The 27,841-nt window shown below is 47.2% G+C and overlaps 1 protein-coding gene across 1 annotated transcript in view; it reads left to right on the top strand.

Moving 5' to 3' along the window:
* Positions 1 to 27,199, top strand: part of USP7 (ubiquitin specific peptidase 7) — a gene marked incomplete at its 5' end in the record, with an annotated part of 56,196 nt that extends 28,997 nt beyond the window's left edge. Inside the window, 29 exons of the mRNA XM_079719372.1 lie at positions 1,729 to 1,927; positions 4,123 to 4,261; positions 4,918 to 5,006; positions 6,846 to 6,954; positions 7,798 to 7,928; positions 8,388 to 8,442; positions 9,466 to 9,546; positions 9,647 to 9,737; positions 12,001 to 12,083; positions 13,958 to 14,067; positions 15,389 to 15,545; positions 16,325 to 16,469; positions 16,755 to 16,885; positions 17,795 to 17,929; positions 18,309 to 18,410; positions 18,591 to 18,696; positions 19,478 to 19,570; positions 19,660 to 19,727; positions 20,058 to 20,158; positions 21,013 to 21,166; positions 21,786 to 21,853; positions 22,339 to 22,447; positions 22,542 to 22,619; positions 23,341 to 23,441; positions 24,215 to 24,314; positions 25,743 to 25,862; positions 26,014 to 26,085; positions 26,213 to 26,303; positions 26,616 to 27,199. Coding sequence (XP_079575498.1) covers positions 1,729 to 1,927; positions 4,123 to 4,261; positions 4,918 to 5,006; positions 6,846 to 6,954; positions 7,798 to 7,928; positions 8,388 to 8,442; positions 9,466 to 9,546; positions 9,647 to 9,737; positions 12,001 to 12,083; positions 13,958 to 14,067; positions 15,389 to 15,545; positions 16,325 to 16,469; positions 16,755 to 16,885; positions 17,795 to 17,929; positions 18,309 to 18,410; positions 18,591 to 18,696; positions 19,478 to 19,570; positions 19,660 to 19,727; positions 20,058 to 20,158; positions 21,013 to 21,166; positions 21,786 to 21,853; positions 22,339 to 22,447; positions 22,542 to 22,619; positions 23,341 to 23,441; positions 24,215 to 24,314; positions 25,743 to 25,862; positions 26,014 to 26,085; positions 26,213 to 26,303; positions 26,616 to 26,722 — 3,125 coding nt within the window. The 3' untranslated portion in view covers positions 26,723 to 27,199. The remainder of the gene's footprint in view (positions 1 to 1,728; positions 1,928 to 4,122; positions 4,262 to 4,917; positions 5,007 to 6,845; positions 6,955 to 7,797; positions 7,929 to 8,387; positions 8,443 to 9,465; positions 9,547 to 9,646; positions 9,738 to 12,000; positions 12,084 to 13,957; positions 14,068 to 15,388; positions 15,546 to 16,324; positions 16,470 to 16,754; positions 16,886 to 17,794; positions 17,930 to 18,308; positions 18,411 to 18,590; positions 18,697 to 19,477; positions 19,571 to 19,659; positions 19,728 to 20,057; positions 20,159 to 21,012; positions 21,167 to 21,785; positions 21,854 to 22,338; positions 22,448 to 22,541; positions 22,620 to 23,340; positions 23,442 to 24,214; positions 24,315 to 25,742; positions 25,863 to 26,013; positions 26,086 to 26,212; positions 26,304 to 26,615) is intronic.
* Positions 27,200 to 27,841: the final 642 nt, after the last annotated feature.

Genomic DNA, 27,841 nt, shown 5'->3' with positions numbered 1-27,841 from the left:
TGTGCTCAGTGTCCAGATCTTGGGTACTAAGACCCCCTGTGCTCACTTCGTAACACCTTGGATGAGATAAGCCACTTAACCTCAGCAAGCCTCGGTTTCTTCATCTGTAAAGTGGGAATTAAGTAACACCTGCCCTTGCCTACCTTGTGGGGTTTAGATGCTTCTCAAATATGATTTGTGTGGCTGTGGAGGAGTGGCCCACTCTTCTCCTCAGCCTTTCTGGACCTCATTCTCTGGAACAAGTTTCTTGTCTTTTCCGTGGACTCTCATCTGTGCAAGGGATGAGGGTAATACCTGCCCCTTGAGGAGGCTCGAATGCAAAACGCCCCCGTCCAGCTGCTCTTCCTTTGAGGGCCTCTCTGCTAACAGCTGAGCCAGGTTACGGGTAATAAAAAAAAAAAAAAAGGTGGGGACGGAGAGCCTTTAAACGAAGATAAAAGTGCTGTTAACACATCCTTTTGGGTTTTATTTCTTTGGTAAAGAATACTACCCTCTCATGAGGACTGATGGACATGTTTTCGTAAGAACAAATTCAGTCACAGCGGAGGCAGTTCTATGTGTGGAGAAGTCTGCACCGCAGTGACCTGAGTGAAGTGTAGAGATGGGCTGAGGGCATAGACTTGCAAACCCCACTTTGTGCGTGGGGTCAGGGATGTCAAAGTAGCACCTGCTTCTCAGCCAGAGAAGGCCTTCCTGTTATTCTATAGACCAAGTGTGGCCCTTGGCCCCTGTGCCTGTGAACTGTCCCCAGTCTGCCACGAGATAAGCACAGAGAGAGGAAGCCCTTAGAAACTTGTATAGCAATTTGGCCTTCCTGCGGCAGTTTTATTATGTTTTATAAAAGTGCTGGCCGGTAACAGGTTGGCGGGTGGCCTTGGGACAGCTGCTCCCCTCACGGGGAGAGCTGGAGAAGCATGGACACTGGTGGGTTTGTCAAAGCTAATCCACAGCCTGGGTCACGTGAAAGGAATAGTCAGCAACAGAAAAAGCTGGAATTCCAAGTGTGACTTTTAGTTGAATTCTTATAAGTGCTTTGCATTTTACTGGAGGAAATCTTGATTTCTTAAATTGGCCTTTGGTCTTGCTGAGTAAATTTAACAGTTCACGTCAAAAGGAATGCCAGTTTCTTCGTTCTTTTTTTCAAATAATTCCCCTTAGAGAATCTAGCGTGATATTTCACCAAAATTGTGAACTAATGAAGTTAACATTTATTTTTAGCTAACTTCTTAGGAGTCTTCTTATCTCTAAACAGTGCTGCGCTTCCCAGGAATGGCTGTCGCCCACTCCTCGGAAGTTCTTGTTTGCCTGCAAATTCATGTTTCTTCTCCACACTCAGCCCAAGCCTCAAGCCCTTTTCTTTTCCTTCTCAAGTCCTGTCTTTGAACAGATGTGACATGAGAAGTTTTACTCCTATTCTCCAGTCTCTCCACTCACTGCGGATTACTTGGGAATTAAGACAGAGTAGAATAGACATTTTTAATCACACTGAGCTCGTCTGGTGGGGAATGCAGGTGTGTGTTGCTAGCCCTCTGCGTTCGGGATTTCATTTACACAAACTAAATGTCATCTCACAGTTTTAGATTGTTACTGAATTGGAAATGATGCTACCCTTTCCCCAAAGGGTTAGATTTTAGCAGTTGAATATAGAATGGTTAACCCAGGCTTGTGCTGCTTTCAGTGTTTTCTGACAATGCCGGGCTTGGTGATTGACAAAGCGTTTTCTTGCAGATACGAGTTGGCGCTCCGAGGCAACCTTTCAGTTCACTGTCGAGCGCTTCAGCAGACTGAGTGAGTCGGTCCTTAGCCCTCCGTGTTTTGTGCGAAATCTGCCATGGAAGATTATGGTGATGCCACGCTTTTATCCAGACAGACCACACCAAAAAAGCGTAGGATTCTTTCTCCAGTGCAATGCTGAATCTGATTCCACGTAAGACAGTTTAAATGATGCAATTACAAATCCGCAAATGGTTCTAGTACGTTATTGGAAGCCAAATTGGCCTCTTTGAATTTTGGATTTCTCTTTGAATTTCCTTTCTGCCTTTACATAGTCATTTGATTTTTAAGTTATATTAAATACAATTCCCTCTTTAAAACTCACTGGTAGGTACTATATCCAAACTAGAAAAGGTGTATATTTTTCTTTCAAATAAAAAACTGAACTTTGTGTGTTAGAATCTACCTGCCCGTGGAACATGGAATCAGGGCCTATCTGGACTAGCTGACTGCTGGATTACCAGGTGTATTTCTTATTCTACCAGTAACTGCCAGGGGGGAAAATTGTAGTTAAGGAAAATTCTTCAGGCAGACATCCTCACTGTATGCTAACCAATTTCTATGGGTTATTCAGAAAGTTAAAATTAAAAAGCAAAGTGTCGCTGTTCAACGTTTATCAGAAGCACAGTTGAGAGATTGTTTGAAGGGCTGGATCCCAGATCACTTTGTCACCGTTTCTCATTCCACATCCATGAGCCCACGGGAAAGCTGCTTCCTTGACCACGTCTCCCTGCCACCCCAATTGTGGCCCTTGGCGCCCTTGATGAAGATGTTCCCCAAAGGGCACCGGTTCCAGCTGTTCCGCCAAAGCTTTCATTCTCCTCTTTACTTGAGTGTTTAAGAGGCCAGTTTTATGGGCAGTCAGGGCCTTGGCCAAATTTTTACTTCTTGTGTTCAGTTCACATTATGATCTGATCTGATGAGCGTTGAGGCTGGATTGGTTTTATTAGTCTGACAGACAACTTGAGCCTGAACGGTAGTTTGGGAAACATCCAGCAGCCCACGTCCAGCGATGGCATCCCGAGCGAGCGGCATCCCCGCGGGAACAGCACTGCCCTTGCCCTTGTTCTGATGAGTCTGCAGTCGAAACATTCCTTTATAAAAAGCTCAGTCGAATGAGTTCAGTCAAAACCTTCCTTTATAAAAGCTCCACTTTAAGTTGGTTTTTAAACATCTTACACGTTGATTCAGGGGCCCTTTTGGGGTCTGCCCCAAGCAATCGCACCTGCAGTTATTCTCGGGTGGTGGCATCCTTGCTCCGAGCCCCCTATACAGCCCGGCCTGGAAGCCTCACAGCACCTGAGGGGGGCAGGAGTGACACTTATTAGTAGAGCCTACAGCTTTAGGTCTGTTCACCTAAAAAAATAGCTTTATCATCATTCTTCTATTCAAGTAATAGCCGTATTAGGTACTAGAACTATTATCTGACCAAAAAGCTATCATCTCTTGTAAAATCTAAGAACAGTATTTAAAGTTCAAACACTTGTATTTTATAGATACCAGTAAAAAACTTGAAACCTTTAAATTAAAGGTTTAGAAATTAAATTAGAAATTAAAAAGACATAGGGGGGCTTCCCTGGTGGCGCAGTGGTTGAGAGTCCGCCTGCCGATGCAGGGGACACGGGTTCGTGCCCCGGTCTGGGAAGATCCCACATGCCGCGGAGCGGCTAGGCCCGTGAGCCATGGCTGCTGGGCCTGCGCGTCCAGAGCCTGTGCTCCGCAACGGGAGAGGCCACAGCAGTGAGAAGCCCACGTAATGCAAAAAAAAAAAAAAAAAAAAAAGACATAGGGGCTTCCCTGGTGGCACAGTGAATAGTAATCCGCCTGCCAATGCAGCGGACACAGATTTGATCCCTGGCCTGGGAAGATCCCACATGCCGCGGAGCAGCTAAGCCCGGGCGCCACAACTACTGAGCCTGAGCTCTAGAGCCCGTGTGCCGCAACTACTGAAACCCGCACACTTAGAGCCCGTGTGCCACAACTACTGAAGCCCGCACGCCTAGAGCCTGTGCTCAGCAACAAGAGAAGCCACCGCAATGAGAAGCCCGCGCACCGCAACCAGAGAAAGCCCACACGCAGCAACGAAGACCCAACACAGCCAAAAATAAATAAAATTTTAAAAATTAAAAAAAAAGACATAAAGCATTGAGTTAAATCACTCCAGACCACACAAGGGCACCCCCAGACCCTCTTCACTTTTTTCTCCATTAAAGATAATGTGTGTCCCCTTATTCCATCTAAAAAAATAGAAGGAGAAAATATGGGAGGTTTTGTATGCTGTTTTAAAAATTGTGTAAAAGTCAACAGGTAAATCTGTCTACTGAGGCTTAGATTGTCCTCCCTGAACAGGTCTTGGTCCTGTCACGCACAAGCGGTGCTGAAGATCATAAATTACAGAGATGATGAGAAGTCGTTCAGCCGGCGTATCAGTCATTTGTTCTTCCATAAAGAGAACGATTGGGGATTTTCCAATTTCATGGCCTGGAGTGTAAGTAACAATGTACTCAGACTGCGTAATCTGAGCATTGTTCTTTGTTCCCTAATTCTCCATTCTTCACATCCATCTATTCATTTTAGGATCAAAATGTTTGCTTTATAAGTTGGATAGGTAACTGAAAACGTGTTTTCTCCAGTTTCCTACGTCAGGTTTTTAGCAGCCAACAGGACTTCATCTCAGTGCTTTGTTCAGACATTGTAAGGTAGTTTATAGCTTTCCTGATAGGCTAGGTGTCCTTTAAAAGAAATAATACGGAGGCAGGCATAGTGTGGGGTGGTTTCCTGTAACCAGTGAATTCTCAAGTCAGCTCGTTTGGGCTGCTTTTGCAGAGGTGGAAGCCAGTAGGACTTAGGAACACCCTGCTCAGCTCTCTAGTGTGGGTTCTCGGCAGCCTCCCCAGACCCTGCCTGCTGAGTGGACGCTGAGCCCTTGACACCTCCCGTTCCTCCGGGAGGCATCCAAGCTTTTGCTGTTTTCATTCAGAGAACATTGTTTAAAACAAGCCAAAGCACTGCAAAACTAGAAGCACAATTTAGGTGTTTTGAAAAAGTAGTATTTTAATCGATTAAGTACAGGGTAATTGTTTGGAATGAAGTGAGCATTTGTGGGTTCTTATGCAAGTTGGATATTCTTATTTTTTTTTATAGGAAGTGACTGATCCTGAGAAAGGATTTATAGATGATGACAAAGTTGCTTTTGAAGTCTTTGTACAGGCGGATGCCCCCCATGGAGTTGCGTAAGTTTTCCTTTAATTGGATGCTATTAAGAGACGTTGTGAGTTCTAGTGAAAGGAGCAGAGGTGCATACATACAGCAGATACGCCCCCTCTGTGTGCTCACCCCTTGGCACGTAGACCAGATCAACGGACGTGTGCCAGCTGCGCGCTCATGCCTTTGTGTAGCGGATTTATTGAGCAGTTTCTATGTGCCGAACACTCTGCTGGGCTCTAGGAATATAATTATGTTGAACAAGGCAGCCATGGTTTTCTGTCCTCAAAGAACCTCCAAGACCACTTGGGCGGAGGAGCTGACCACAGTAACTGCAGCCGCAGATGTGCTTGTGATTTTGTGGTGTGGGTGGCGCTGGGAGGAGAGGGTTCCGTCCCTGGGTCCAGGCGGTCTGTGGGCAAGAGCACAGTGTCGGCCTTAAAGAACGTGTCGGATGTCCTTGATTGATAAGGAATGACGGGGGAATTGGAGGTGGGGAGAAGGGCGTGAGTAAGGACACCTGGGGAGAAGGGCGTGAGTAAGGACACCGGCAGGGAAGTTTGGGGTGGGCGGGGCACTCGGAGGGTGTGAAGAGGGCTGAGATGGTGCCTTGGGATCAGGTTATAGACGGGCAGGACTCTTAAGGCCGAGGAGCGAAGGAATAAAGTGCAGTCCAGGTGGGAAGGAGTCGGGGGTAGGCGCCCCTGTCTCTCCCTGTTTCTCCTCTTCCCACGTGGCCCTCCTCTGGCACGAGTGCGTAGGCTGACCCGGGTGGGCTGGGTGGCCGGCAGCCCAGAAGGGCGGTCATTCAGTCCAGGTCCTGGCTAAGGTGGCCTGCATGTGGCCCTGGGAAATTTTAAAACAGGTAAGATTTATTAGTTTTCATATTCATTGGGCTGATATCAGAGGAGTCAGGCTTTTCTTGAGTAGCCTTTTTGAAACATACCCTTGAATTGTATTCAGATACCAGCAGTGGGGGGCAAAAAGATGGTATTTCTTTAAACTTTTTGTGGGTTTTTTCCCCGTCCTTTAGAAAACATTCCCCCTATGCTTATGATACATCTTTTGACTAAGAAAGTAGATTGGGTTTTTCAGACTTACCGATCAAAACAGGTGTCTTGGTTCAGTCTTAACAAACACCTCTTACCCCCGGCATCAGAGTCCTGCTGGCCTGAACTCACAGTAAATGTCTAGCACTGGTCACACATTTGCACCGTGCACAGAGGGGGAGGGGATGGCGCTGGGGAGGGCTGTTCTGCTTCCTGTTAACTGTTGGGGGCAAGGCGGTGCAGACTGTTCTCTCTCCTAACCAACCACCTGTATAACAGAGTAAAGGGAGACGGCTCTTGGAGTTGAGGTCTGAACCTGCTGGTGTGCATGCCTGTCCTTCCCTGCGTACGGGACGCTACAGAAAAGAGGGGTTTCTGCTGTTCCCGTCCCGCCTTGTGCTGACTACATGTGTGACCCGACGTGTGTGTGAGGGAGCCACCCTGGGACTCAGTTTGATAGAAGTAGACTTGAACTCCTCTCTGACAGTGCTGCTCTGGGTAAATGATGGCACTGCTGCTGTCAGCAGACAGCGCGGAGGCTGCCTCTCCGGTGCCGGGCTGAGTTCGCACTGGCCCACGTGCTTGAGCAGACAAAACTGGTGACTGCCGGAGGGAGTCGTGTGATAACTGCCAGCCTGGCAACGAGTTATTCACTTGGAGGCGGGTGCTCGGACGTCGTCACCCCGTGTCAGGATGGTGGGAAGGAGGCGGTGGTGCAGAGCAGTGAGGTGCCGGCCCCCAGTCCCCTCGCCCACACACGTTGCAGAAGCAAGGAGGTGTCCTGTGCAGTTTTCCCTCAACCTCAAACTGATCTTATAGGTGGGATTCAAAGAAGCACACGGGCTATGTCGGTTTAAAGAATCAGGGAGCGACTTGTTACATGAACAGCCTGCTGCAGACTTTATTTTTCACAAACCAACTACGAAAGGTAAATGGATGGTGTTTCTCTCCCTCAACCTTCCACCCACCCTTTTCTCTCAAGTATTAGGGGGTAAGCAACGCCCCGTCGCCAGACTTGTCTCTTGCCGCGTCTCCAGGGAGGCCCCTGCTTTACGCTTATACATAGCTCTATTCCTCAGTGTTCGGACACTTGTGAAGCTAACTTAGGTGATGAAAAGTTTACCACAGCCGACAAACCTAACTTTATTGGGCTAGAAATAATAAAGCTTTTTAAAAAAATATGAAAGTCATTAGCAGCAACATTTGAAAAGTTTTATATTAAAATTGATTAGTTGAAAAACTCCTGGTCAGGAATCTTAATTTTTCACTTACTGTAGCTAAAACTTCTAAAAAATGTAAAATCTAACGGAGGATAGTTACTTGCACTTCAGGAATGTCGTGCAAGCAGGGGAGCAGCGCAGGCAGCACACACTCCTGGTGTTGGGGGACCATTGGCTGGTCTGCTGGCGTGTCCTTTTCACACCATTCTTCCAGGCAGCGTTCATTACCAAGATAGGATGATATCTTGGGGATAGTTGAGTGTGGTTAACTGCAGTAGCATTGACGTTTCGTCAGCGCTTTTGTTCAAAGTCATGTTACGTTAAAAAACGTTGCTCTGCTCTAAGAAGTATGAGGTAGAAGTGGTTCTCATTGGATGGTGAGCCCCAAGTAATTTTTAAAATTCTTTTTTCACTGTCTTGATTTTTGAAAGACCTTTTGACCCTTTGGGGGGGATAGTTAAAAGCCCTCCCCAACTGCCTTTGTCATTGTGGTGTTAGAAATGATACTTTCACATAAAATTCCATTTTTATTTCTGAATCAATTCTTTTAGGCTGTGTACATGATGCCAACAGAGGGCGATGATTCATCCAAAAGCGTCCCTTTAGCATTGCAAAGAGTGTTCTATGAATTACAGCACAGCGATAAGCCCGTAGGAACAAAGAAGCTGACCAAGTCGTTCGGGTACGTGTTGGGAGACCTGTCCATTCTGCTGCTCGAGGGCCGAGTTAGTGGACGGGGAAGGGTTGAGAGCAGAGCTCAGGCACTTGATTATGTCAGGACATTTTATCAGTGTCCTTTGTTTGACCTCTTTGGAAATGGAGGCTTTTAGAATTTTGCTTGAGAAGCAGTTCACCACTTAGGTTTACCTGTCAAGGAAAGGATACATATCGTCTCCAAGTTTCTGTACATTTACTTGCAAACATGATCCCCCCTCCTTGCAGTAAGATGTTCAGAACAATATAAAGTTGTGAACGTTTTGGTGTCTGGATAAAATTCAGTTTGTCTTTGAATTATAATCGTCTTAAAAATGTAAGAATAATGACTAATTACATGGTTCGGTTTTTTAGTCTGAGTTGCTTGTTAATTTACTCTTGTTTGAAATCTGGAAGTTTAAATATAAATTCATTTTATCTCTCTAAGGTGGGAAACGTTAGATAGCTTCATGCAACATGATGTTCAAGAGCTCTGTCGAGTGGTGAGTTCTCAGCCGCAGTTGTTTACTACTTACATTTCATATTTTGAAGCACTGTCAGAAGTGGTTACCAAGTAAAACCTCAGACCTACTTCCGTCACTATCATTCCAGTTATGCCCATCTTTGTTCAGGACCAGAACTAGGCTAGAAAGAAAAGACAACATGTATCTAGTTTAAAACCAGAAAGACTGAAAAATTATTTGATAGGGAAGTGTGAGGGAAAATGTAAATGTGAATAGTATAGGTAGTGTACTTTGAATTTGTTAAATTGGCATAATTACCAGAGTTACTAATCCAAGAAACAACAGATTGGCTTGAGTAGCTGTCCTGATGATCCCACTTCACTTTAGAATAGTGACTTCCGTTCTTACTCTGTAGCACAAGCCCCAGACCCCTCCTTGGCACAGAACTTCTGGTTGAGGCAGACCTCTGTGTGGGTGATCTTCCCCCACACCATCTCTAGTCACGAGCAGACGCCCACTTTTCCAGTTGTGATGAAAGAAATACACGCACACACACACACACACACACACACACTCACACTCACAACATGAAATGGCTATTCAAGGTGATTGGCTGGGCAAGGTGTGTTTTCTTTTTTGCAGCACTAGCTGGATTGAATCCAGTTCATTAAATATCCATGGACAAACCAGTCAATCCTGTTGACAGGCTCAACCTCATTAATCTCTTGGTGTGGACCAATACGAGTTAAGTTTAGTGCTCAATTTACATGCTTTTCCACAGAGGTAAAATGAATATAAAAAATGCTTCTAAAGGCACTACAGATTACTAATTCATTCCAAAGGCTGTATAGAGGGTTAATCTCAACTGTTGCATGTAGATATTTTTGTAAATATCCAACCAAGGAAGAAGATTTTTGTACGTTTTTGATAATTGCATGCTAAAGGTCATGATATTTATAGTCTAGAATTTCTTTGACCATTGAAATTTCCTAGTCACGTTTCAAATTACTGTATGTTAATTAAGCATAACATTTTCCTGAAAGCCAAAACTTTCTCTTCCAGTTGCTTGATAATGTGGAAAATAAGATGAAAGGCACGTGTGTAGAAGGCACCATACCTAAATTATTCAGAGGCAAGATGGTGGTATGTGATAACCAGTTTTAAAGAGTGATTTTTAAAGATTTTAAACATGCTAATATTTTGACGGTTAATGCTTAACTCATCTTATTTTCCTTATTTGTAGTCATATATCCAGTGTAAAGAAGTAGACTACCGATCTGATAGAAGAGAAGATTATTATGATATCCAGCTAAGTATAAAAGGAAAGAAAAATAGTAAGTTCTGTGTACATAATGGCACCACCACCTTTTCATAATTTGTTTTGGTATAATGCTTCATTGACACAGCGGTTTTTATTGAAATATAGTGTAGAGAAAATTGCCCAAATGATGAAGGTACTGAGTGAACACAGTCTGGTGACCCCACCCAGGTCAAGAAACAGAACATTTGCAAAGCAAGATGGTGGCCCTTCCTGGTCACTGCCTCCCCCTCCTCACAGGAAACCACTGTTTGGCCTGCTAACATTCTTTCCTAGGTTACTTTTGCGTGTTTTGTGATATTTACATAGATGGGATCATGTAGGATATGTGTCTAGTTCTCTCTTTTCTTTTTCTCAGCGTTGCCTCCATGTACTTCATCCTTATATTGAGAGCAGTAATTGGTCATTTTCATTGCTTTAAAAGGTATTCCACTTTAGGAATATAACACAAATGTTTGGAAACCATTCTTTCCTTGATGGGTGTTTGGGTTGTTTTCAGTGTGAGGCTGGTAGGTGTGAGGCTTGTTGGCCGGTCTTGTGTCCACCCCTGGTGCATTTACGGTGAGTGGAATGCTGGCTCGTAGGGCCTGCGTGTATATGTCGAGCTTAGCAGATACAGCAGTTTATCCATTCCTGCTCCACCAGTAGGGTGCGAGCCGTTGTTCCACATCCACTCCAGAGCCGTCAGTCGTCAGACTGGCGTTTTGGTGGGAAAATGGTGCTATCTTGAGTTCAATTTGCATTGCCCTGGAAGTCGGGGAGATTTCACCTTTTCGAATGCTTATTGGCAATTTGGGTGTCTTCCTGAACATATGGAATGTAGTTCGTAATAACTTGATGTTCTGGTCCTATAATTCCGTGATTTCTGGATCTGTTTCCATCGATTCACTTTCCATCTCTGGCTGTGAGTTCCAGCTTCTTTGCCTGTCTGGTCATCTTTTATTGGATGCCAGCTGTTGTGATTTTTATCCTGTTGGGTATTGGATATTCTTAACCTTTGTTCCGGGGTACATTTCAGTATTTGGAGATAGCTGATTCCTTCGAGACCAAGAGGAGCCTCTGCACGTCGCCGGGGCTCTCCCGCGCGGCTCTCCCCAGGGCCCTCTGTCCTGCGCGTGGCTGCTGCCTCGGGCCCCTGAAATCCCCACCCTGTCTCAGGGAGACTCTGGGGCCCGTTGGGGTTTCTCTGCCCTGCGCTGTGGCCTGGAAGGTGCAGGCAGTGAGCTGGCACTTTGCGGGGCTCTCAGCGGCCACGTCCTGTCCTGCCTGTTGTCCCGTGTGTGAACACGGTTGTTGGCCTCGTAATGGAGCCCATTACAAGTGCGCTTCCTGTTACTCCCTCAGGGCCACAGCACGGAACTCACGGGCTGTGGTCGCTGCTGCTCACCTGGGTTTCGGGCTCTCTGCCAGCGTGGGGCTTGCCTTTTCACTCTTGCAGTGTGCCCATTTGGTTAACAGAATGTCATAACTGTAGTGAAATCCAGGGTATCAGTCTTTGCTTTTTGTGTCTGAGAACACCTGCCCTGAAGTCATAAGATAATTCTCTTATCTGTTACTGTTTTCTCTTTTCTGTTTATTTACAGTCCACCCAGAATAGTTTCTTTCTGCTTATGGTCCGAGTGGACCAAAGGTGCTCTGCTGCCCCTTTGTCAGTAGTGAGCCCTTCGCATCTGGGTAGACCTCTTTCTAGACTCTACCTCCTGGTCCGTTGGCTATCATCCTTGGATGGATTCTTCCTTCTTCCTTTTCAGCTTTATTGTGGTTTAAGTGACAGGGTCGTAAGGTGTTTAAAGTGTTCATCATGGTTATTTGGTACGCTCAGGTGTTGTGACAGGATGACTGCCTTCTGGTCAATGAACTTGACTTACACGTGGCAGCGTTATCAGCCGTGTCCCCGTGCTGTGCACAGGAGCCTCCGCTCTTACTCCGTCTCACAGCAGAAGCCCGTGTCCCCTTCCAAACTCCCCCTCTTCCCCCACCCCAGCCTCCCACATGCCTGCTTTCTTTCTGCACCGACTTTAGAATAAGTGTTTGGGTTAAAATTTGTACTTTAACATTACTTAAGGTTATTAAAACGTTGACTCCATGTTATCATGTAACACCCTCAGTGGCCTTAAGAGTTCACACCTTTTGCTGGATCAGTGAAATTGCAGACCTGTGCTCACAGCTACAGTTATTTACATTCCTCCCTGGCGTGCCCGAATTGATTGATTGACTATGTTATAATCAAAGCTTTAGTGATAACTTCGGCTAACTTTTTTCTCTTTCTCTCTTGAAAGTATTTGAATCATTTGTGGATTACGTGGCAGTAGAACAACTAGACGGTGACAATAAATACGATGCCGGGGAGCATGGCTTGCAGGTAACTTGGAGATTGTGTGCTAGTGTCCTGCTGTATCTTTCCACTTTGTTTTCACATCTTTTGCTTAACTGTGAACGAAACATTCACTTGCATCTTTTCACATGCCACTGGTGTTTAGAACGCAAAAGGATTTTATTTCTCAGTCTGGACGTTGTGTTAGAGAGCTCCGATCGTGTCGCTGGTGTAGACAGGCAGGGGTGGGGAAGGTGTTGTGCCTCCTGGCTACCAGAGGCAGAACCATCACCCGACACGTGTGCCCCCCCGCAATTCCATCCATGACTCTGCCCCTTACTTCACTGGTGTCTGTGCCAGAGCTTCCCTCAGTTTCTCCTAGTCACAGATAGAACTGCTTAGTCACTGGGACTCTGGTTTTGGCTGGTGGTGGTGGTTTGCTCCCCCGCCGCCCCAGTGGAGTGTCAGTTAGTTTTCTGAGGATCCTGACTTCCAGAACAAGGAGTGCATTTTCTGTTATTTGTTCCACACTCGGTGTCCCTGCTTGTTTTCCACATGGCCCCGCAGGAACTCTGGCAGAACAGTGAGTGTTGTAAACAAGCGGCAGTGCATGGTCAGATAGAGGGGCCCGGACTGTGGCCTGGCCAGGCTGCTTGGTGGGTCAGCAGCATCCTCACGGGTCCAGCCCTCCAGGTCTGTGTTGCAGCCTCATAACCTTGACTCACTGGCTCAACTAATTTATGATGTTTTTCGGACCATCCTGGGTTTACCAAGCTCACACATTTATAATTCACGGTGCTGGTGAGCCCATTTTGCCGTGGGTCACAGACCTGCTGTCCTCCTGCTTGGTCAGGCCACTGATTTGTAGATCAGTAAGTTACTTGCAAACATGCCACTGGATTTGCTTAGGACACACTTGTCAACTCACAGGATTGCCCTTATCCACACTGGGTATTTTGGGCTCTGGGTGAACAAAATGTATTTTAGAATTAGACTGTCAATGGACAGTGGCTAAGAAACAGGATTCTTCTATTATTCTTTCAAGTTGTACTAAAACCATGCCATTCCTTTGTGTGGCAGTAGGTTCCTGGGTTTTTGTTTTTCTTCCCACAACTATCCAGTTCCCTTAACCATGCTAATGTACAACAGAGAACATTGCCACCTAGGACACCAGTTCCTTCAGGTGGGTGTGTTCTAGCCAGTGTTGGAAATAAGTTTTACAGGTCCGAAGGAAGGGCCAGACAGGAAATACAGCCGTGCTGAGGGCCGCCGATGGCCTGACAGTGACTGGCTTTGGCGAAGGCTTATCTGAGTGAGGACTCAGCTGGCTGAGGTTGGGGGGGGGAGTGAGGCTGGGCCTCTCCCCCAGAGGCCTTGCTGGGGGCCGTCCTTTGGTCCAGAGGCTGGTGACGCCTGGGCAGAGGCTGTGGCGGTGGTCAGAGGGCCTTGCTGATACCGAGTCGGAGGGGTCTTCAGAAGCAGGAGTGAACAGTCAGCACTGACCGTGCTCACGGGGAAGGATGGCGGTCACGGGCAGTTCTCCCAACCCAGACCGTGCTCGTCTTATTCTGTTCCGGTGTCCATAGGCACACCTCATTCACATAATCATAATCCTCTGCTTTTCCATTTGATTTTCCCGTGTTTCTCCAGAATTTTCGTAGTGTTTAATGACTGTGTTAATAGGGCAACAAGTGACTGAGCCGTAATTTACTTCACTGTTCCCCTGTCGCTGGACATCAAGATAGCGTGTAATGCAAACTAAGAGGAAATCCCACACACAAAACATCTAAAGGCACCCTGTGCCCGTCTCCCCACCAGAAGTTCCCACCGTGTTCCACCCTTGCTGTGAAATGCTGTTGCTTTTGTTGCTTCGAGAAATAAGTAGAGGTAAACTAAACCTGTGCTTCTTTTTCAATGTTCAGGAAGCAGAGAAAGGTGTGAAATTCCTAACATTGCCACCAGTGTTACACCTACAACTGATGCGATTTATGTATGACCCTCAGACGGACCAAAATATCAAGATCAACGATAGGTAATCTAGAGTGGGATGTGAGAGTTAAGATTTACCCATCATCCTGATTTAGGGGGTTAGTCTCAGTGCTTTGTTTAGTTTTTCTGTTTTCGGTCTCATCTCTGATTTATGTAGGTTTCCTCTCTGCCGAGGTGTCCCAAGAACTGTGCTTTTAAAGGGATAATTTCAGGGGCTGCTTCCTCCGTATCTCCTCCTCAGGGAGCCCCTCTGTCTACACTGTGGCAGACTGAAGTCTGTGGGCGGGGAGGGGGTGCTTTCTGCTGCACAGGCTTTGCTTTCCCCAGAAGTGGCATTTGCTATTATTACTCTCTTGGTTTACATAGGATTCTCCAATATGTTGTTACCTCTCAGTTGGCATAGGCTTATAGAATGTGCTAGAATCCTCAGGAATGCTGGCGTAGGTGGGTGTGTCCCCCATTCCAGGTGTTTTCTAGATCCTTAAAGTACCAGTTAAAAGGTTGCTGCCACACACTGCTTTGTCTGGTTCAGGAGACAGAACTTGCCCCCTGATTAGTTGGAGCAGTAACTTGGTACTCCGTGGCCAGGGGGTACAGCCTGACAATAACCAGCCTCCTAGAGGTTGGTCAGTCACCCCTCAAACTCGGCGGAGAGTGTGACTCGATCATATCACCTGCCACCAGCCGGGCCTGCTCATCTGTTCTTGCCCTTTTCTGTGGTGTCTCTTGAGACAGCAGACCTCACAGACCAGCAGCCTGCAAGCTAGGCCCAACCTGCTGGTGTGCTTTGTTGGGTCCTCACCTTGGTTTTCTTTCTGTTTTTATTGGAATTAGTTGCCAGCGTTTTTTCAGATCGTGAGATTTCACATAAAAGTCCAGATTTCTGACATCTGGTATTCAGAACACTTGGCAGTGCCAGGCCTGAGTTCCCAAGCGCCGTGCCGGGTGGCAGCTGCCCCTCTGTGCCCAGGCTCGTGCTCTGCTCGGCACCACGGTCCTCGTGCACCCACCTCCCGCTCTTCCTGCCTCTCAAGGTTCCCCCCCACCCCCGTTCATGACAACATTTGGAAATATCCATATCCTAGAAAAGTCAGTGTGTTTTTGTCACAAGACTGACAGTTATGTAATATCCTGGAATTTAAAATTTCATGAGGTGTGTCAGTGCTTTATAGGTATTTTTCTCAAATCAAGCTTCAGATTTTGTTGACGTGTGAATAATTTGTTGTGATGAGTAGGAGCTGCCCTTTCCAAGTAAAGAGGAGCCAATGAATTAGAAGGTCTAGCAAGGAATAAAGCCTAAAGGTGAAATATTTTACAAGTAAATTAAACCTGGATTTCTCTTAAAATGTTTTTATTTTAAATAGGTTTGAGTTCCCCGAACAGCTACCACTTGATGAATTTTTGCAAAAAACGGATCCTAAAGACCCTGCAAATTATATTCTTCATGCAGTCCTGGTTCATAGTGGAGATAATCATGGTGGACATTATGTGGTTTATCTAAACCCCAAAGGGGATGGCAAAGTAAGTGCTGGGAGGAGGTAGGGTGGACGTGATGCTGTGTAGGGGATTCAGTGACACTCAGCTTCAGACTTGGCCTTGATAGTGAAGGATCCCTTCTTGGCCTCTGTATCTGTATGTTCCTGATACTTTTAAAGGTGGATAGTAAATTATGATTGTACTTGATATATACATCTCGTTATTAGTATTGAACGTTGGACCTTATAGGATCCCTTTACATCTAACATGAGGCACTTAGTTTCCACTTAGAATAATCATCTGTGGCCCGCACTCATGGGCCCGCATTGGTCGCGTGTTACTGCACGTGCCCCATTACACACGCGATGTAATGCGCGGTCTTTGCCTGGTTCACGTGGATCCCATCACGTGATCTTCACCAGGAGGAGCAGATGAGGGTCTCGGGGTCTGTGTCCAGGGCCACAGGGCCAGTGAGGAACAGAGCCAAGGTGGAGCCCGCCCAGCTCATGCTGAGGGGATTTGGAGGCGGGACCCTCATGGCACCAGATGCGGAACCTGTAACTGTAGGGTTAGTGCCATCTAAAACGACTCCATCCACAGTGGACAGAGATGGAGCCTAAGCTGAAGCTTAGGATGTTTGAGTACATTACAGAAATTGCCCATGGACGGATATTAGCAATTTCTCCAGAATGTGGGGTGAGGGCGGCAGAAATGCTGGCGAGTTTTGTGAGGGTCACCTGGGGCAGCCGTGTGTTCTCGGAGAACGCTGCCTTTCACTTCGTGTGCTCCTCAAAGCGCCATATCTCTGCTGCTCCCCGTTGCAGTGGTGTAAGTTTGACGATGACGTGGTGTCCAGGTGTACGAAAGAGGAGGCCATCGAGCACAACTACGGGGGCCACGACGACGACCTCTCCGTGCGGCACTGCACCAACGCCTACATGCTGGTTTACATCCGGGAGTCGAAGCTCAGTGAGTGGAGCGGGTGTGTCGTGCCCTGGCTGGGCCGAGCTCGCGGCTGGGCCCTGAGTCTCGCCCGCTGGGGCATTTTATACCACGTACAGTGGACCTAAGCTAGAGCCACCTGTGCAGACACTTTCCTGCTTCTGCTGCCTTACAGCATCGTCTAGAAGCAGCCGGATTGGACTTGTGGGTTTGGATGAGGACCCAGGGTGCCAAGTAATTTTACTTTAAAGGGTGGCTTTATTTGTGATGACGTAGCGCACAGAGGTGAAGGAAGATGCGTTTGTCCTGCAGGTGAGGTTTTACAAGCTGTCACCGACCATGATATCCCTCAGCAGTTGGTGGAACGATTACAAGAAGAGAAAAGGATCGAGGCTCAGAAGCGGAAGGAGCGGCAGGAAGCCCACCTCTACATGCAAGTGCAGGTCAGCCTGCGGGCAGGCGCGAAGCTGCCACGGGCCAGGGCGTCGGCCACGGGTCTGGGCGGCCCCCTGAGCGTGTGACTGAGGAACTGCAGGCCAGTTCCCTGACCATTGGGAATGTTCTTTCCAGTTCAGGGTATGGGCTTAGATCTGAGAGGTACTCAGGCTGCCAGAGCAGCGGTGTCTTAGTGTTTATAAAACATGCAGGGTACCAGAGAAGGAAGGGCAAGCAGAACCCGGGTGAGGCCTGGCAGGGAGAGCTCTGGCAGCTGGAGGCGTGGGGGGTGAACTGCCAGGTGGTTTTGGTTCATGATTTAGTTGCGCTTAGGAAACAGGCATTTGTTTTAACAAGTTGACTGACTACCTGGAAAAAAAGGTCCATGTGCATCCTAGCTTTATAATATTTGGGGATCACCATCCAGATGGATTTCTAGTTGATGTTTATGGATGAGTTTAGAATGGCTGCATGGAAATAGGTAGGTTTCCAAGTATTCGTAGCTGATTTAGTTCTTGGTCATTTTGGTGCTTTTCTGCTTGGGTCTTCTGTAGAAGGTTCATCAAAGCAAAAGACTAGTTGTGGGTTTTTTTTGTTTGTTTGTTTGTTTGTTTTTGCGGTACGCGGGCCTCTCACTGTTGCGGCCTCTCCCGTTGCGGAGCACAGGCTCCGGACGCGCAGGCTCAGCGGCCCTGGCTCACGGGCCCAGCCGCTCCGCGGCACGTGGGATCCTCCCGGACCGGGGCACGAACCCGTGTCCCCTGCATCAGCAGGAGGACTCTCAACCACTGCGCCACCAGGGAAGCCCAAGACTAGTTGTTTTTATTTTTAGCATTTGAACCTTGGTTTCGATCAGCCTGACCTGGTTCTCCTTTGTGTGTTAGTGGTGTAAACTGCATTTTCATGCCTATTTGCAGATTGTTGCAGAGGACCAGTTTTGTGGCCATCAAGGAAATGATATGTACGATGAAGAAAAAGTGAAATACACTGTGTTCAAAGTGTTGAAAAACTCCTCGCTTGCTGAGTTTGTCCAGAACCTCTCTCAGACCATGGTGAGCACCTGTCCTCCTGTTGATAGTTCTCTCTCCTTTTTCATAACTGGACCCTGGAGGATCCTGCCCTTGGAGGCAGGCACTGTGTCCAGGCGCCACCTGAGAGTGAGCTTGGGACCAGAGTTCCTTCCCTTCTGGGTTGTGCCCTCTGGCATCTCCCCTCATCTCCCCCTCCTCCCCCCCGCCTCCCCCTTGGTAAGATGGGCTTGAAGTTCTGGGACACCAGAGATCCCGAAGGCCAGGTCACTATTGCCCACACCAGCAGGGAGAGCTGTAATCGTGATTTTTTTCCCCTTATAATCATAGAATCATTACCTTGATGTTGAATGAAAATATAAGCTAATTTTGCTTCAATTAATTCAACTGTAATTATTTCCAGGGATTTCCTCAAGATCAAATTCGACTGTGGCCCATGCAGGCGAGGAGCAATGGCACCAAACGGCCGGCCATGCTGGATAACGAGGCCGACGGCAGCAAGACGGTGAGTGTGGCGGTCCGGTCCAGTCCGGTCTGGGTGTGCACGGCGGGCACCGCGTGCCCTGCGGTCTTCCCCTCGGTCCAGTTGCATAGAGTTGGATCTTGTCTTCGGTACTTGAATATAGTTTTTCACTCTCACTTAGCCATTAAAACCTTCTAAGCCCAGCATCTCTTTTGGGAATAGATGATTGAACTCAGTGATAATGAAAACCCTTGGACAATATTCCTGGAAACAGTTGATCCGGAGCTGGCTGCTAGTGGAGCAACGTTACCCAAGTTTGATAAAGATCGTGAGTGCCTCCCCCAGCCCAGCACCTCCAGAGAGTGGAGTTTTATTCCCGGAGTGTCGTTCTAAACACACAGGGTTAAGTGTTCTTCCCTTGCAAAGAAATCTTGTTAATCCCCAAAATGCTCGTGAAACATCCACCGTGTTCAAGGCTTTTTGATGAAGTCAAATCAGACCGACTGTGGGTTGTAGCGTCCTGGCAGGTGAGAAGGTGGCAGCCGCGTGGAGTCCAGCACGTTCCACATTTTGCTCATCACGCTGGTCTTGTATATACTTGACAGATGGTGTAGAGCAGGGGTTGCTGTCAAGGGCCAGATAGTGAATATTTCATGCTTTGTGGGCCATACCGCCCCTGTCTGCTATTGTAGCTACTAAGCGGCTACAGAGATTAGGTAAAAGAACTGTCTTCCAGCGCAACTTTATTTACAAAACAGGTGGGTCCAAGATTGCTTATTTGTATTACTTCAAGTGGTCACTTCTCCGGCAAAGACTCAGACACAACCTTTAACAGATACTTCCATGGTAAAACACTCTGCTAGCAAGTACCAGCTCTTAAAACTAGGTTTCCTAAATTCTGTGCACTCATTCTCATCTTTCCTGCTTCAAATACAGTGTTTCCCACGGGTTTGAGGTTTGAAATGATGCCTCAGACCTAGGATCAGCCTCTTAACAAACTTCATTGCACACAGTAACTTTTAGGTGCCCTAAGTTGTCATTTCAGTTGCTATTCGTTAACATTGCACAGACCAGAAGATCCTAACAAAGCCTGTTTATTAACCTTGTAGATGATGTGATGTTATTTTTGAAGATGTACGATCCCAAAACACGGAGCTTGAATTACTGTGGGCATATCTACACACCAATATCCTGTAAAATACGTAAGTCTGGCAGCACTCACCTTCTGAGTTGATTTTGCCGAAGTCTCGGTGCGTCACAGCTTTGAATTCTTCATTTTTCTTGAACCTAGGTGACTTGCTGCCAGTTATGTGTGACAGAGCAGGATTTATCCAAGATACTAGTCTTATCCTCTATGAGGTTTGGATCCTTATTTTTCTGTAATCAGCACGTGGTTAGTGGTTTGGGGAGGACTTCTTCTCCATGTTTTGCTAGCCCTGCATTTGTTGTGTCAAGACCACAGCTAAATGGGGCCTCGGATGATCTTGAGTCAGGATCCTCTCTGTACATTTCTGATGTTTCCCTCTTTAGGGTTAGTGATTATTATATCCTTATTACTAGTATTTCCTACTATTTATTCAGAATTGTAGGGCTGATGGAATTGGGTATAGAGAAAATACATACAGTGTGTGGCCGTATTAAACACTGGACAGATGTTGCGTTGTAACCATGTCCTTTCTTTTACTGTAGGAAGTTAAACCGAATTTAACAGAGAGAATTCAGGACTATGACGTGTCTCTTGATAAAGCCCTCGATGAGCTAATGGATGGTGACATTATAGTGTTTCAGAAGTACGTACTTTTTGAAGTTATCTCTTTGTACTAAAATCAGAAGCCCTAGAACCAGGAAATGATTCTCTAGACCCTGAGTCACGTTTTGTTTGACGTTGACAGCAGTTGGCCTTCTCTGGGCTTTGGAATTAGGGGTGGCGGCAAGCATTTTCCTCATTGAATGCTTTTATTTCCCAAAAATGTCTACAGCGAGCATGACAGCTTTTAGCAGGAGGGCAGAGGTCTTTAGGGAAGAGCAAGATTGTTTTCTTTCCTTGAAAACATGAAATTCTTAGAATGCACCTCCTTGGGTAATCACTGTAATCTGTCTGCATGGAAGCCAGCAGGTGTGCAGTCTGAAGGCAGCCTGATGATGCACTCGGCCTTTTCCTTGCTCTTGAAGCCATCTTGCCAGGGCAGGGCAGTCCTGAACACTGCAGGGCCCGGTGGCCAAGAGCAGGGGTGGCAGACCTCTCGTTTAAGGGCCAGGCAGTAAACATTTTAGGTTTAGTGACGACCCGGTCCTGCAGCCTTCGCAGGAAAGTGATAACCTGCCAAGTCCCGGTTGGGGAGTAGACTCAGCAGGGCCAGCAGGGTGGGCCCCGCAGTGCATCCTGAGTCCTTTCCCTTGTCTGCGGAACGAGAGGGCACTATTCTGTTTCAGGAGCAAGATCGGGAACGGAAAGCAGCCAGCCCTGTGCGTGGCTCAGCGCACACCTTCTGTCCACGATCGCCTTTGCCTGGTAGCCGGGCAGGCTCCCAGCATCGGGAAATGCTAGCTTGAGTTAGATCCACACTGCTCAGCATCACTGTTACTTGGGCGATGATGCCCGAACCCTGGTCTGGACTTTGATTGTCTGTGTGTTTCCCCGCAGGGATGACCCTGAAAATGATAACAGTGAATTACCCACTGCAAAGGAATATTTCAGAGATCTCTACCACCGTGTCGATGTGATTTTCTGTGATAAAACAATCCCCAATGATCCTGGATTTGTGGTTACATTATCAAATAGGATGAATTATTTTCAGGTATTTGATAAAATGCCCTTTTCCCTTCAGATTCCACACCAGAAAGACCAAGTTCTTTTTTTAAAAAGCTTGCGGATGAGGCTGTGTAATGGATTTGGTTCTGGAGGAGGGGTTGCAGTCCACTGTCTGAGGAAGTTCTTGATGCAAGTGGGTTGGTGTTGATGTTGCCAGGGGATCGGAAGCTCTTTTCCCCTCACTCCACTACCCCCACCCACTGCCGTGTCTTCTTGCCCTTCGAAATCCTCTTGACCCCTGGCATAAGTTGGTTTCAGAGATCATAGTTTTAACAGCAACTTTGCTTCAGTTGTAACATGCCAAGTGTGAACCATTTAAAAAAACAGTCTTCAGGAAGTAAATCTACAGACAGACCTCCCCAGTGAAAGTGAAAAACACTTTAAAAGGTTTTCTTCCTCAGATACGCTGCTCCTGTGGTGATATACTAAGGAATATAGTTTATTCCTGTTAGATGGTAACTTTCCGGGGCATTTAAATTCAGGCTGCTTATAACAGGTTTCTTTAAGAGCACTAAGCAAATAATCAGTGATAAAGTGTATCAGCAAGTTTCAGTTTGTTCACCGGATGTGAACCTTGCTCTCTGACTCTGGCCCTCCCTCCCCAGGTGGCAAAGACAGTTGCTCAGAGGCTCAACACCGACCCGATGCTGCTCCAGTTCTTCAAGTCTCAAGGGTGAGCCACACTCACAGATGCCCAGTGTTTGGTCTTGACTGCATGTGTTCCATAGTTCATCCACACATCTCCGAACTAATGTAATAAGTAGCCGGCCACCTCACCTGACATGCCATTTCTTGCTTAGTTTCAGATATAGAATTGTCACCACTCACATCTTGACCACGCTACTCCAAGATGTCAAAATAATTGGCAGCCTCATCTAAAGCCAGGCTTACTTTAGAGACCTCATCCACACACCTCCCTCCCATGTGTGTCCGGCTGGGCCTGGCCCGGCCCGGCCTGGCTTCTGTGTGCCATGTCACCCTTGCAGAGAGTGTTCAGGTGTGACAGACGCAGGGACTTAGGACCTGGGGACAGGAGTAGTCAGAGTCCAAATTTCAAGTCTAGGTGTCAGACCAGAGGTTTGCTTTTATGCTCACTCACGGATATTTGTTTTAGGCAAATAAACAAGTCTTTTATTTATATGCTGTTTTCTTGTGTAGTTATAGGGATGGCCCAGGTAATCCTCTTAGACATAATTATGAAGGTACTTTAAGAGATCTTCTACAGTTCTTCAAGCCTAGACAACCTAAGAAACTTTACTATCAGCAGGTATGAGTCCAAATTAATGTAACCGTGGGTAATAAGGAGAAGGCTCGGGTTTCTGTGGAAGCATATCTAAAATGAGTCTCTCTTTTCTTAATAGCTTAAGATGAAAATCACAGACTTTGAGAACAGGCGAAGTTTTAAGTGTATATGGTTAAACAGCCAATTTAGGGAAGAGGTGAGTTTTTTCTATGGTATGAGTGTTTATTTTTATTGCATCTTGTATATTGTATCTCTCTCCCCAGACCCTGAAAACTAAAACCACCAAAGAAAGCTCCCTAAGTGGTAGCGTGTGTTAGTGGCTCGGCTCGAGAGTTTGAGAACCCCGGTGGGGGGAGGAGCTCTGTCCACCCGGCCCTCGCCGCCACCTCTGAGGCTTCAGGCAGAATGACAGTGTCAGGGAGACCCTTTCCGACTGATTGGGACCTTGCTGCTTGGCCTTGGAGCCGGTGGCAGCTCCGCTGGGCCCTTTGCAGACGACACAGCCTCGCATTAAGTGGTTCTTCTGGAAAGTCTGTACCTACTCAGACACGCAAGGCGTTCACCTTTCTAGCTCTACTGGTATTGAGAGGAAATCTGGGACATGTGCCATCCATGTTGTCACCCGTGTGCAGCTGTCAGGCTGAAATGACACAGTCCACCCTGGTCCTTGTCCTCTGTCTCACCATGCTGAGAATTGGACAGCCTCTTAGTGACCTTTCGGGGGGAGAAATTCCTGAGAAGCTGTCCTGTGAATGGCGAGCTTTTTGCCTCAAAATGGCATTTCCTTAGACTCCCCGTGGTGTGGGGTGGCTGCCAGGCTTGGGCAGGTGGTCTGAGTGATGGTCGGCGGGGAGGGGCCCGAGCAGGCCCCGCGTGTGTCCTGTTTCCTGTATAGCCTTTATCTTGTTGTTTCTTAGGAAATAACACTATATCCAGACAAGCACGGGTGTGTCCGGGACCTGTTAGAGGAATGTAAAAAGGCTGTGGAACTCGGCGAGAAGGCATCAGGGAAACTTAGGCGAGTATTTCCCAAATCCTGAAGGTGGAGGCAGGGGCAGCCCTGGCCCAGCCCTGTGCTTGCGCAGTGCCCCCCGCCCCCCCGCAGTAGTTGCCATGCTCATCTTTCAGCCCATACTTTGCAACACTTTATATAAATACTTCACATTTAATCCTTTTTTTTTTTTGCCCGTCTTCCCTCCCTGTGTCTCCGGATATTAATTAGCAGTAGTGCAAAAGGGAGATTCAGGTAGAAAAGCCAAGCAGAGGAAGAGTGATTCAAGCAGACTGATCAGCTGAAGCTGGAAAACGTGGGCCTTGATTGTGTCTGAGAAATCTGGTCACTTCTCATCTGTTTACGCAAGTGTTCAAGCTGCAGAAAGAAGCCCCAGATTTGATGTTCAGTTTTTATTTCAGAGAGTCGGGTGCTAATCTTATCACCTTGTCTTACAGTCAGCTCGTAGGATGGAACAGCCTTTGGGGCTACTTGGTTCCCAGAATGTTTTCTTTACAAAATTAATAAAAGAATGAGGCCTTTGTTATCTAAAGAGTGAGAAACATTTCACAAGCCCTGCCCAGTTTGGAACCACAGCAAGAAAGGTTTACACACGCTCCGAGGGGGTCCCCGGCCAGTGTTCTTTCTGCTCCCCAAGGATACCTGCTTTTGACATTTCAAATCTTCATAAGAAGACGCGAATCTTCATAGCTTTGTAACAAAATGACTGACGAATAGTTTTCTAGAAAGTTTTTTTTACGTGAATGTATATAGTTCACGTTCTTCCTTGTTTTGCACAGGCTGCTAGAAATCGTAAGCTACAAAATTATTGGTGTGCATCAAGAAGACGAACTCCTAGAATGTTTATCTCCTGCGACAAGTCGAACGTTTCGAATAGAGGTGAGCGTCCCTCTGACTGCACCAGAGAGGAGGTCTCCTGAGCCCCCCGGCAGGTGGGGCGGCCACCCGCAGCTTATTCAGGCAGCACGGCAGCTCCTGGCGGTGGCTATCGTTTTGTTTGTGTGCCGGTAGATGAAGCGGCCCCTGAGGTTAATTTAATTCTGCCAGATTTTGAAAAATTGAATGTTTTATTGTGATAAAATAGACCTAACCTAAAATGTCCTGTTCAGTAGTGTGAGCACATTCATGTTGTTGGACAGTCCTCACCGCCACCCATCTGCTCCGCTGAGACTCTCGCCCCAGCTTCCGGCAGCCACCCTTCTACTCTCTACTGCTCCAGATATCTCACTTATTTGTCCTTAGAAATTAATTTTAAGTATGGATCATCAAGCACATCTAGTCGGAAACTGGGTCCCTGTTGAAACTGCTGAGATTTCCACAGTAACTGGAACAACTCATTATCTGGTCTCTGAAAACCCAGAGTTTTGGGACTCTCCTGGTGGTCCAGTGGCTAAGGGTGCGCCTTCCCAATGCAGGGGGCCCGGGTTCGATCCCTGGTCAGGAAACTAGATCCCACATGCCGCAACTAAGGATCCCACGTGATGCAACAAAAACCTAATGTAGCCAAATAAATAAATACATTTTTTAAAAAGTTTTCTTTTTTAAAAAATTTATTTATTTATTTTTGGCCGCGTTGGGTCTTGTTGCGGTGTGTGGGCTTCTTAGCGCGGTGGCTTCTCTTGTTGTGGAGCACGGGCTCTGGGCGCTCAGGCTCAGTAGTTGTGGCTCATGGGCTCTAGAGTGCAGGCTCAGTAGTTGTGGCTCACAGGCTTGGTTGCTCCACAGCATGTGGGATCTTCCTGGACCAGGGATAGAACCCATGTCCCCTGCCTGCATGGGCAGGCGGATTTTTTTTTTTTTTTTTTTTTTTTTAAATATATAAATTTATTTATTTATTTATTTTGGCTACATTGGGTCTTTGTTGCGTGCAGGCTTTCTCTGGTTGCAGCGAGTGGGGGCTACTCTTCATTGCGGTGCGCGGGCTTCTCATTGCGGTGGCTTCTCTTGTTGCAGAGCATGGGCTCTAGGCGCGCAGGCTTCAGTAGTTGTGGCACGCGGGCTTAGTTGCTCTGTGGCATGTGGGATCTTCCCGGGCCAGGGCTCTAACCGGTGTCCCCTGCATTGGCAGGTGGATTCTTTAACCACTGTGCCACCAGGGAAATCCCCAGAGTTTTCTTTTAAACTTAGGTATTTCTCCTGGCTCTAAACTCTAATTACTCTAAGAAGCCCCAAACATGACATTTTGGCAAAAATCTGACGTAGCTTCCCTTGTTGGAGGAGCGAGTCAGAATTAAGAATTAAAATGTGGCGCTGTGTTTGCATTAACTGAATTTCTCAACCCCTTGTGTTAAAAATGTGTGTCCCCAGGAAATACCTTTGGACCAGGTAGACATAGATAAGGAAAATGAGATGCTGATCACAGTGGCACATTTCCACAAAGAGGTGTTTGGGACGTTCGGGATCCCGTTCTTGCTGAGGATACACCAGGTGAGGCGTCCTGCTCAGAGACGGAGTGTCTCGGGTCGGGACCTGGGCCCTCGCGCTCTGGGTTAGTGTTGCTCAGTTGGGCTCCTTCCCCGAGGCGGCGGCACAGGAGGGCATGAGCTGTGTGAGCACGTGCGCCCTTTGTCGTTCGCAGGGCGAGCATTTCAGAGAAGTGATGAAGCGGATTCAGAGTCTGCTAGACATCCAGGAAAAGGAGTTTGAAAAGGTACGCGCTTCTTGGATACTTGAGAGTAATTTGTTGGGCGGGGTGCTAAAGTCTTGACTTCTTTTGCCAGAGGTGTGAGTTTTGCTAGTACTTGGAATTAAGGGCATTTTCGATTTTTGTCTCTCAGTTTAAATTTGCCATTGTGATGATGGGCCGACACCAGTACATAAATGAAGATGAGTATGAAGTAAACTTGAAAGACTTTGAACCTCAGCCTGGTAAGAGCCCTCCCACAGTGAAGAAGCAAGTAGTAAGTGGCCGGGAGGCCGGCAGCCCTGGGTTCGAGTGGCGGCCCTTGTATTTCTCCAGCTGGGAGATTCGGCCTTGTTTTCCTCATCTGTAGAACAGGGAGGAACAGCAGCCTGTAACTGATGAACTTGGCAGGCATCACACAATGGCCGAAAAAACTAAGGTCCTAGGGGAGACAGTGCCGCCCTTGGGAGCCCCGAGACCTCGGTTGGGGGTGCGGGTGAGCTCGCGCCGGGGGCCCAAGCCTGGCTCTGGTCTCAGTTGCTTTCTCTCCCCGCCAGGTAACATGTCTCATCCTCGGCCTTGGCTAGGGCTCGACCACTTCAACAAAGCCCCAAAGAGGAGTCGTTACACATACCTGGAAAAGGCCATTAAAATCCATAACTGACTTCCTCCCCTGGCGGGCGGGCGAGGCGGACCGCGGTGGGTGTGCCCTTTAACAACAGCCAAGAACTCTGGTGCGCGAGCACTGTCCCAAGTCTTCAGCAAGAGGATTTGCTGCTGGTGTTAATTTTATTTTGTTGAGGCTGTTCAGTTTGGCTTCTCTGTATCTATTGATTGCCCATTTTGAGCAAAATGAAGGTGTTTTTATAAAGCTTGGATGCCAATGAGAGTTATTTTATGGTAACCACGATGCAAGGCGCTGTCAGCGTGTCGGGGAGCAGCCGGCGGGCGCGGCGCGGTGCGGCGCTGGACAGGCTCGGCTGTCCCCGCCCCGGGGCCTGGCCGCCAGCCCCACAGCTAGTAAGTCTTCTGTTTAGGCTCGTCTGACGTCTTTCCCTCAATTATACTTTCAATGACCTTTTGTGCATCTGTAAAGGCGAAACAGAAACTCACAACCTAATAAATAGCGCTCTTTCCTTCACTCGTGTATTGTCGCCCCTTCCTCGGTCTCCCCAGCTGCCTGGGTCTTTTTAATAAACTCGTCTCCCTTCCGTCAGCCACCGCTGTCCTGCACCCCGTTTGCAGAGTGGATGCACTGAATACAGGCCTGACAGACACTTCGGGGGTCTTTTTATTAAATTGAAAACGCTGTTCAATACAATTAAGGTGTACTATGCTGCCTCTCGGCAAACCTAACGATCTCAAGAGTTCATTCGAGCAGGTGAAAAAATTATAAATAGACTTGTCTCCTTAAAACGGAACAGGCGGAACCAAGAAAGGAGGGCCTTTTAGCAACGAGGGCATGCCCACTGGTGTTAGGAAGCTGTTGACTTTGTATAAAAAAGCTAAATAAAAAAGAAAAAAAAAGGAAAATTGAAATTGTATATTTAATGAATGAACATGTACAATTTACCACTGGGAGGAGGTGGCATTTTGTCGGGTGAATCTAAGTGACTTTCACTGATGTTGATATTCATTGTGTGTAGTTTTCTTTCAGTTCGGCCTTTTCCTTTGGAGCTGACACCAGCTGCGTGTCTAGTTTTGAGTGCAGTAAAATAGAATCAGCAGATCACACTTATTTTTCATCCTTTTCCAGTATTTTTTGTTTGTTTCTGTAGCAGCA

Source organism: Hyperoodon ampullatus (genome assembly GCF_949752795.1).
Source record: "Hyperoodon ampullatus genome assembly, chromosome: 14".
Lineage (NCBI taxonomy): Eukaryota > Metazoa > Chordata > Mammalia > Artiodactyla > Ziphiidae > Hyperoodon > Hyperoodon ampullatus.
The sequence above is the reverse complement of the archived record's forward strand: the minus strand, read 5'-3'. Positions and strand labels throughout refer to the sequence as shown.